Source organism: Scardinius erythrophthalmus (assembly GCF_964197995.2).
Source record: "Scardinius erythrophthalmus genome assembly, chromosome: 1".
Classification (NCBI taxonomy): domain Eukaryota; kingdom Metazoa; phylum Chordata; class Actinopteri; order Cypriniformes; family Leuciscidae; genus Scardinius; species Scardinius erythrophthalmus.
Genome location: NC_138221.1, coordinates 26,417,934 through 26,427,376, shown reverse-complemented (window position 1 = coordinate 26,427,376; position 9,443 = coordinate 26,417,934). Strand labels below are relative to the sequence as shown.

The 9,443-nt window shown below is 37.8% G+C and overlaps 1 protein-coding gene across 1 annotated transcript in view; it reads left to right on the top strand.

Moving 5' to 3' along the window:
• Positions 1 to 343: 343 nt before the first annotated feature.
• The window catches only part of engl (endoglin, like), a gene marked incomplete at its 5' end in the record, with an annotated part of 23,458 nt that continues 14,358 nt past the window's right edge, over positions 344 to 9,443 (top strand). Inside the window, 8 exons of the mRNA XM_081373707.1 lie at positions 344 to 404; positions 3,107 to 3,267; positions 3,342 to 3,479; positions 5,929 to 6,103; positions 6,377 to 6,545; positions 7,368 to 7,512; positions 7,591 to 7,786; positions 8,890 to 9,011. Coding sequence (XP_081229833.1) covers positions 344 to 404; positions 3,107 to 3,267; positions 3,342 to 3,479; positions 5,929 to 6,103; positions 6,377 to 6,545; positions 7,368 to 7,512; positions 7,591 to 7,786; positions 8,890 to 9,011 — 1,167 coding nt within the window. The remainder of the gene's footprint in view (positions 405 to 3,106; positions 3,268 to 3,341; positions 3,480 to 5,928; positions 6,104 to 6,376; positions 6,546 to 7,367; positions 7,513 to 7,590; positions 7,787 to 8,889; positions 9,012 to 9,443) is intronic.

The following is a 9,443-nucleotide window of genomic DNA, read 5'->3' as shown; positions in this document are numbered from 1 at the left end:
ATATGAGGCTGAGGAAATGGTGACAGAATTTTTGGGTGAACTGTCCCTTTAAGTCATTAAAAATTGCAGGCTTTAATAATTTCTTGTTTCACTAGTTTTGCTATACTGAAAACGCTTTAGGCTAATTTATGACTAATATGAGCCTATGATTAAAAAAAAAAGAGAAATTGAAGTCAAAATCTGAATATTGCGTTGTGGGCTTTAATAATTTTTTGTGTTTGCTTCTCTCTCTCTCTCTCTCTCTCTCTCTCTCTCTCTCTCTCTCTCTCTCTCTCTCTTCGTTTATCTGTTAGTACTTAGATGTAAGACTCTTCTGTGTCTGAAGTCTGTGAAGAGCTGAAGGATGATGCCCTGGACGGTCTGTGCTCTACTCTGCCTCCTTCAGGCGGTGGCGGGAACTGCAGGTAAAACACACTTTAAAATGCCCTCTGGGTAACACAGAGAACAAGAGATTATAAAGATGAGATTATTTCTGTGATGCAGGTGAAAGAGAGAGCAGCCAGACACATTTCTCAAGGGTGCATGTGAAAGCTTGAGCAGACGTGTGGTGATTGTGTGTGTGTGTGTGTGTGTGTGTGTGTGAGAGAGAGAGAGAGAGTGAATGCATTAACAGTGTCCTGCGCTGTGTATGACGGGACTGTGAGTTTCATTTGCGTCTCAGAGTTGGACGTAAGCTGTTATGTTAAATAAGTGTGAGTGACTATTAGCACGTGTGTGTTTTGGAGTACAGTGGTGGTACCATGAATTATCGTATTAATAATTACGTATCATTGTACTCTAAGATAGTGTAAGAATACCATATTACCAATGATAGCAAATTCTCTGTTTCAGTGAAAGAAAATACAGCACCAGAAATGTTTTGTGTTTTTAATTAATTCAGGCTTGGTTTCACAAACTTATTAAACCAGGATTAGGCCTTCAAAATATTTAACCCTCATCATCCTTTCCTCGCACTTTGTAACACATCTTTCCCTCGCCGGTTAAAATGACCCGAAGCCCTAAAAGTATACTTTTTTTTTTTTTTCAAGAAAGCTTATTTTATTTCATTTTGATAATGTTTTTTTCTCTTTTTTAATGCAATTTCTTGGAGATTTTTTGTTCTTTTTTATTTTATTTACCTTTAAATTACTAGATTTGATCAATAAATAAGAAATAAATAGTGATTTAAGCGCATTCCTCACATTATTTCAACTTAAATTCAAAATAACTCACAATTTCATGCATAACCCCTTTAATAGAGAGCCTAAGTCCCTCCCCTTTCAGTCGACCACCATGGGACCTTAGTTCGGAAAAATATTGTATGGTAGTCAATGGCGAGAGACAACAAATATTTTGATCTCGTTTGAATTGTGCCCTGATTTACACATATGATGTTTGTCAATTTAAAAGATACATTTTAAAGTCAAGAAAGTCGCAGCTTGATGTAAAACTGCTGAGGTATAAGACTGTGAAAATACGTAATTAGAAAGACTACAAACCCAGAAGGCGCACATGCGACGTCATACCTTTTCTCTCAATGAATGAAGCAAACTTTACTGAAGCTAACGTCTGTCATTTTTTCTATAGTCTTACATTATAATCGTAACGTAACGCCGTCATGCCTGAGTGTTTTGAGCCAGAATACACACATACGAGCAACGGATCTTGTGACGTACATAGTGCGAGACGAGAGATGTAGTTCATTGAGCGATTTTCACATAAAACTAAACGTTACTCTTCCGTTTTATGACAAACTGCGACTTTCTTGACTTTCATAATTACCTTTTAAATTGACAAACATCATATGTGTAGTTCAGGGCACAGTTCAGACGGAATAAAAAGATAAGTTGTCTCTCGCCATTGACTTCCATACATATTTTTTTCGAAAGAAGGTCCCATGAGCCGGAAGCGGAGGGGCGGGACTTTGGCTCTCTATTCAGCTCAAAATATCTTACACTGGGTGCCTTTGCCTAGCCTGGTTCTACCAGACTCTCGTACATTTCATTTGTACAGAGAGTCTGGCCTCGCTCCATTGAGAAACGTTTACTTCCTTGTAGGCGGGTTCTCTGTTAAAGTTCAAAACTATTGGATCTGCCCAGAGTCACTCAGGATCTGCCATAGCCAATCGCTAACGTGTGGTCGTCCGAATGATCAGAGGATTATGTTTAGAATAAGATGTCTGTCTTTTATAAAGTTTATAAAGCGACGAGAATACTTTTTGTGCGCAAAAACAAACAAAAAAAACTACTTTATTCCACTATTCATTTCCTTCTCTCTGTTCCTCGAGTCTTGATAAAGCAGCGCGTCTGTGTGTTGTACGTCACACGCAGGCTCACTATTGGCCGACGCTAGTCATGTGTGTGATCACATCAACGTCATCGTTCTCAGCCACTCCCTCTATTCGCTGATTGGTCCTACAAAAAATTTGTTTCTGGAAACCTAAGAATATACAGCAGTCCCAGACGTAGTACTGAAGGAAAATGAAATTGAGCGGAAGTACGTAGGAGGGCGGAGCCAGGCTAGTCTTTGCCGACCTCTTGTGAAAAAATAATATAACATGATATTTCATGACTCTTGCCACTAGATGGACGTATAGCTCTATATGGAGCAATACCTAAAGTCAGTTTCTTCTGATACACATGTAGACATTAGAAAGAAAAAAAAAGCATTTTTGCAAAGTTTTAGCATTCCTCACATTCCATTCATTCCTATGGGGGTCAAATTGACCTGTGAGTGAAGGATTTGTTACTTTTTTAAATTTCAACCACAAAATTCCGTCCTTCGGATGAGATGTAAAACCGAGGTCCTGACTCTCTGTGGTCATTAAAAATCCCATGGCACTTCTCGTAAAGAGTAGGGGTGTAACCCCGGTGTCATTCCACCCATTGGCCCTTGCCAATCATGGCCTCCTGATAATCCCCATCCACTGAATTGGTGTGGTGGGTTTTTTTGTGTATTCGTTGTTCAAGTGTGACAAAAGTCCTAGGGTCTTGAACACCCAATTTTTAAAAATGTTTAAAAAATTTGTTTCGAGTCAAATAGCTTTTCTAAACGTGCCTTAGAAAAAAACATTACTGATGTGCATCTTGACACAAAACAAATAAACTTTCCTTGATCTGTGTGTCAGTGTCCAGCAGGGAGCTGCAGTGCTCCATGTGGCCTGTGGAGGCGCTGCACCCCGTCCAGGCTCAGCTGGAGCGCTTCGAGGCGGGAACGGGCTGTGCCGCCAGAGAGGGCGGAGCTAAAGAGACCCATGTGATTTCTGTAGGCAAGGCCTCCAATACGCAGGTACGAGACCTCTGTCTGTCCGCTCGTTGGTTCCGTCGATGTGCACACGTCCCGCTCAGGTGTCCTGTTCACAGGTGACGGTGGTGTTGAGACCTTTGACCCTCTCGCGGCCCGTCAACCGTCCGGTGATTCTGGTGCTGAGCTCCCAGCATGCCTTGCGCTGGGTGTTGGAGAACGAGGGACTCCCGCAGAACATCAACGTACTGGTGCAGGTGTGTGTGTGATTCACTCGATCACATAACTGTTTATTACAGTTTTTTATTCATATTTATTGCTACTACAGTTTATTATTTATGCTATTTGTATTAATATTTTTTGTTGATTAAATATGTTTTAATTGGATGTAATTTTGTCAATTTGGCTTGCTCAGTTAATGCTTAAAGGAACACTCCGACTTTTTGGGACTTTAGCTTATTCACAGTATCCCCCAGAGTTAGATAAGTCCATACATACCCTTTTCATTTCTGTGCGTTCTGTAAGTGTTATTTGACGCACCCACCGCTAGCCTAGCTTAGCACAAAGACTGGATGTAAATGGATAAGGTAGCATACTAATCCCAATAAGTGACAAAATAATGCAAACATTTTCCTATTTACATGTTGTGATCTGTATAGTCACAGCGTGTACAAATAACAAGGCTATATGAGACAGAGACCATTTTTAATCGTATAAATACTGGGAACTATATTCTCACTAGGCGTAGGAGCACAGCTAACGTTACTTGGGCGGAGTGATTAGCGCAGCACACGAGACGCCCTGTGGTGAGGAGCAGAGAGTTCGCTCAGAGTTGGTGTAATAGAGTCAGCAATTACTAGATAGTAAATTTATAGTTTACAATCATGGGTGTTCGCTGTATCTTGTCTTACAGCTTCCAAAGTTTGTAACTCCTCGTCTGTGTATTCTGGCTCAAAACTATATGGTTCTGGATCTTGGTTTGATACCCAGTAAAATTCCTCTGACAATTCCTCAAAGTCAGCCATGATCACGAGTCACGTTCGCTACTAGCTAGTTAGTCACGTTTGTTTTGTTTATGGAACCATCAACAGGGCGTCTCGTGTGCTGCGCTAATCACTCCGCCCAAGTAGCTGTGCTCCTACGCCTAGTGAGAATATAGTTCCCAGTATTTATACGATTAAAAATGGTCTCTGTCTCATATAGCCTTGTTATTTGTACACGCTGTGACTATACAGATCACAACATGTAAATAGGAAAATGTTTGCATTATTTTGTCACTTATTGGGATTAGTATGCTACCATTATCCATTTACATCCAGTCTTTGTGCTAAGCTAGGCTAGCGGTGGGTGCGTCAAATAACACTTACAGAACGCACAGAAATGAAAAAGGTATGTATGGACTTATCTAACTCTGGGGGATACTGTGAATAAGCTAAAGTCCCAAAAAGTCGGAGTGTTCCTTTAAAAGACAAAGTTAATATTATCGATTTGACTGCTTTGACAGAATTGAAACTCAATAAGGACACTATTGTCTTCTGTTGATCTGGTTTACAGCTGAATCAAATTTGTTGCGTAATTGATGCGCAACTTTGCGACATTGACTGTTTTTGAACTAAACTGAATCAATAGGCTAATAGGAAACTGAGCTGAATGATGTCACTATTGGAGTACGATTTGCACGAAAATACTATTTAAGTCTTTCTACTTAAAACTTGACGTTTAATTTAATGTGTTTTTGCATTTCTTAGTAGTAGTTAATTGTCTCATTTACTGGCTATTTCTGAGTGCCGATTGTTTCTACAACAGAGATAGAGCTGCTTTATATCTGAAATCGAATTCATGATTGTACACTGTTATCGAACTGAACTGAACAGCTGAAATTCAAGTCATTTAATAGTTGATGGATTTTGCAATTGATGGTATTTTCCTATTTATTACTGTCAGGTCAAGTCACGTTGATTTCTACAGCGCTTTATACAATACAGATTGTTTCAAAGCAGCTTCACAGGAATAAACAGTAAAAATGATGCAAACCTCATCAAATTAAAAAAAAAGTGTAATTTTAAAGAGTCATTTCGCTTTTCAAGTTTCAAGCCATTTGACGCTGGATTTCTGTTTCTGACTGTTTAGAAAACTTGATGGATTTATGAAAAAAATTACATTTAGGTGTCCATAGTGTTGGGAGTAACACATTAAACCAAACACTGATTACTTTTAGTAGCGAATCAAGTAATGCATTAATCTTACATTTACAACAAAATATCTGAGTTTCTCAAATAAGTAATTTCGCAGTCTATTTCAGTTGCCTCTAAATATAGCAACACGCCAACAATGTGCCTGAACACACCTGGTTTTCAGACCAGCAGCCCATGGGTGCACAAATGGGCGCAAATGCATTTGCTATTAAAACAATAGATGTGAAAATGATAACTGCGTCAGGCTGAAACTAGCAAAAAACACTTGCGTCGAGCCTGCAGCTGCATTGCACCGGGTGTGTGATAGGGCCCTCAGTGTGAAAGGCTTTTACATTTGCCAAAAACTTTCGTTTTTTTCTGTTATTCACTAACAAACAAGCAAGCGCAGCCCAGGTGAGAAAAAGTAAAAAGCAAAAGTAACTTCTCGCATTCCTTGCCATTTATTTAGGGAGTAACGTAATATTGAAATACATTATTTTAAAAGTAACTTTCCCCAGCACTGCTGTTCCAGGTGTCTCTGAACTCCACGGTCGAGTCTTCGAGTCTGTCGATCCGCGTGGCTCAGGTTCGGTCTCTGCCGCGGCGTCCTCGAGTCCTGCTGCGCTGGATCCTCCAGAGACACGCCACCCTCTCGTCGCTCACACACACCGTCCGCGCAAACCGCGTGTACCTCCATCTGGGAGAGGGTGAGAACAAACACAGACATGCAGGATGGTGTTTTATGATGGTTTTCACCCACCCACAGGAAAAAATACTATAGTATATTATAGTAAAATTACCATTTGGTAATTTTATTATGGTATTTTATTATGGTAAAAATTACCATATGGTCATTTTACTATAGTACAATTACAATAGTTTACCATATGGTTCAAAAACACTATAGTATAGAGTATTTTTACTATAATATACTACAGTGTTTTTTCATGTGGGGCATCCCGAATGCATTTCCCAAGCAGATCCCAGCATGCCGAGCGAGTGCCGCCTGCAGTCTCTGTTTCTGTCGCAGAACTATCTGTCCTCAGAGATTCAGGAACAGGAGGTTCATGGCTGCACGCCAACTGACGAGCCGGTTGAGACGGAGGTGCACATCATCCGGCTGTGGTCCTCGGGCTCCGGCCTGTGCGGGTCAGTTCAGCTCCCCAACCACAAATTATATATATATATATTTAACACATTAACTTAACACATTTAACATGAGGGTAATTCAAAGTACTTTACATAATAAATTGACAAAATTATGTTGTGTAATGAACACATGAAATACATAAATATTTCATGTAAAAAAGGTACATTATTTAGAAATAAATAACAATAAAATGTAAGAAATAAAAATGTAAGAAATTGATAAATGTATTAAAATGAAAAGGGAAATGAAAATAAAAGGCATACATAAAAATAACATAGTATAATGTTATAATAATAATAATAATAATAATAATAATATATATATATATATATATATATATATATATATATGTATATAAAACCCACTTAACATGATGATAATTCAAAGTATTTTACATAATAAATTGACAAAATGATGTTATGTAATGATATAAATATATAAATATTTAATGTAAAATGACATAACTTTTTTTTAAAGGTAGATTAGAAACAAATAAAAAGAAATAAAAATTTAAGAAATTAATAAATGTATTGAAATGAAAGGGGAAATGAAAATAAAAGGCATACATAAAAATGATAATAATAATAAAATAAATGTTTTATTGTAATAACCCAAATAATGCATTGCATTTCTATTCATTTGAATAAAAAGCAAGCATTTAAACTGTTTAATTCCCTATCAGTGCTCCATCATAACAGCATTGCTGTTTTCCGTTATTATTTAACAAACTCGCAATGTCTCTCTGTCATAATTGACAACCCATCACAGATGCTGTGGAAAGTGATGAAAACATCATGAAAGTAACGTCATCTCTGTCTCAGGTCTCTGCAGGTGGAGGTGTCGGTCTCTCTGCTGCCCCCTGTGGCTCTTTCAGGTTACCACAGGATTGTGCTGATCCTCAGCAGTGCAGTTTCAGTCAACTGGGCTCTGGTGGCTCCAGAGGTCAGAGGTCACGTCAGGGTCTATGTAAGGCAGAACTTCATCAATCTGTATTTCTAACCTGTGTGCTTGTCCAAACACTTGCTAAAGTTGTGTTTCTTTCAGTCGTCCAACAGCGTTAGTCTACCGTACAGAACTCAGGCCCCGGACCTCAGCGTGATCAGCACCGTGACCTCTGACCTCCACAGCACCCCCGACCTTCTAGAATGGGCCTATCAGAACGGCTTTCCTAAAGTGACCTCATACACCGAGGCTGATCTGGCCAATCGCTTCATGATAAAGTTAAGAGAAGGTGGGAAAGGTGAGTGACATTTTTAATGTGCGCAACATGTGTATACTCCTATTACTTATGAATGGGGGAAACTGCAACGCGCAATACACTTTTTTAACGCTATTTGAGCATAAGAAACAACCTTTATGGGAAAGTTCATGTCAGATTTTGTTGCTGATTTGAAATATGTTATTTAATTGTGAGTTCGGCAAGCAGTTTTTGAGAAGTCAGAATGGACTTGGTCCTAGATGCCCAAAATTCCCAAATATGGCCTTTGTATATCCTATATCCCACAATGCAATGCATTAAGGCAAAACCATTGTTTTTTTTCGTGCACTGGTCAATTTTGAGATTTTGTGTTATTTGGCATTTCATAACATGTTGTTTCAGACTAGAGCTTAGAAAACATCCAAAATACATTTAAGTGTTTATTTTAGTAGATTTTATCTATTGGTTGTGAGTTTTTCCCACCACTTCAGCAGCTCTTACACACACCAAACTTTACAGTTTTATTCCTGTCTGTATTCTGAAGGCTTTTACTGAGGGGTTTGTTCATATATCATTCACACTGATTTATATTACATTTTCCTCCTAAAAACATGCTGAAAAAGTTTTTTTTTTGTTTTTTTTTCTGTCTGTTGATGGTATTTTCTGATTTATATAGTAATAAAACGAGATATTCAAAATCCCTTCTATAAAAATCTTTAATATGTCAACAAAATCAAACAAGAATTTTGATCCTGGCTTTGTCCAATGTCCATGCAACTTTTTATTTTTTTTTTGTAATTCTTAATATAATCAATCAACTGCGGATGTATAGTGATGCATATTAGCAAATTTTTTAACCATATTCACCTTAAATGTCTTTAATTTGTTATTTTATTTCCAGTGTGATGCATGAACCACAATGTTTCCTCTGACTCAAAAAACAAAAAGTCATATTCAAATGCAAAATAACTATTTCTGACATGATCACTCGCAAAAAACATAATGAGCTCATGTGATATTAATGTGGCTTACTACTGTTTTAAACATTTATCATCACATATTGCCAACACATTCACAGACTATATTGAGAAAAGTGTTCAGCTGCCTGTAGACAGCGAGGTTTGTGACTGAGGTTTCATCGTCAGGCTCTGAGACGAGGCCTTCAGACGAGGAAGAGGTCATCGTGATGGACAGAAGCAGAGAGGCGTTCAGATGGCAGTGTGACGGTGGAGCTCTTTCTGTTTCTGTGGATACACACATGCTGCAGGTGAACAACACACACTCACCAACATATTCTTCCTTTCTTTATGCTTATAAAAGTGAAAACAGTACTAGTGTCACAAAACATATTTGTGGTCAGCAAGATTATTACTTTTACTTTTATTCATCAAGGATGCATTAAATTGATCAAAAGTGACAGGAAACTATGGAAGCCTGTTTCCACCATGGAATAATAATAAAAAATTATAATAAAATAAAATAAAAATCAATTTTTATTTTAAAAAAATTACTTTATTTTTATTTACGAGATGCTACTTTGTAATTTCGTAGTTTATATCTTGCAATTCTAAGTTTATATCTGCAAATTCTGGAAAAAGTAAATTACAATTTGTTTTATTCCATGGTGGAAACAAGCTTCCTTTAGAATGTTCTTTATGATTATTCTTCATATAAAGACCTTTATAATGCTGTACTTTTG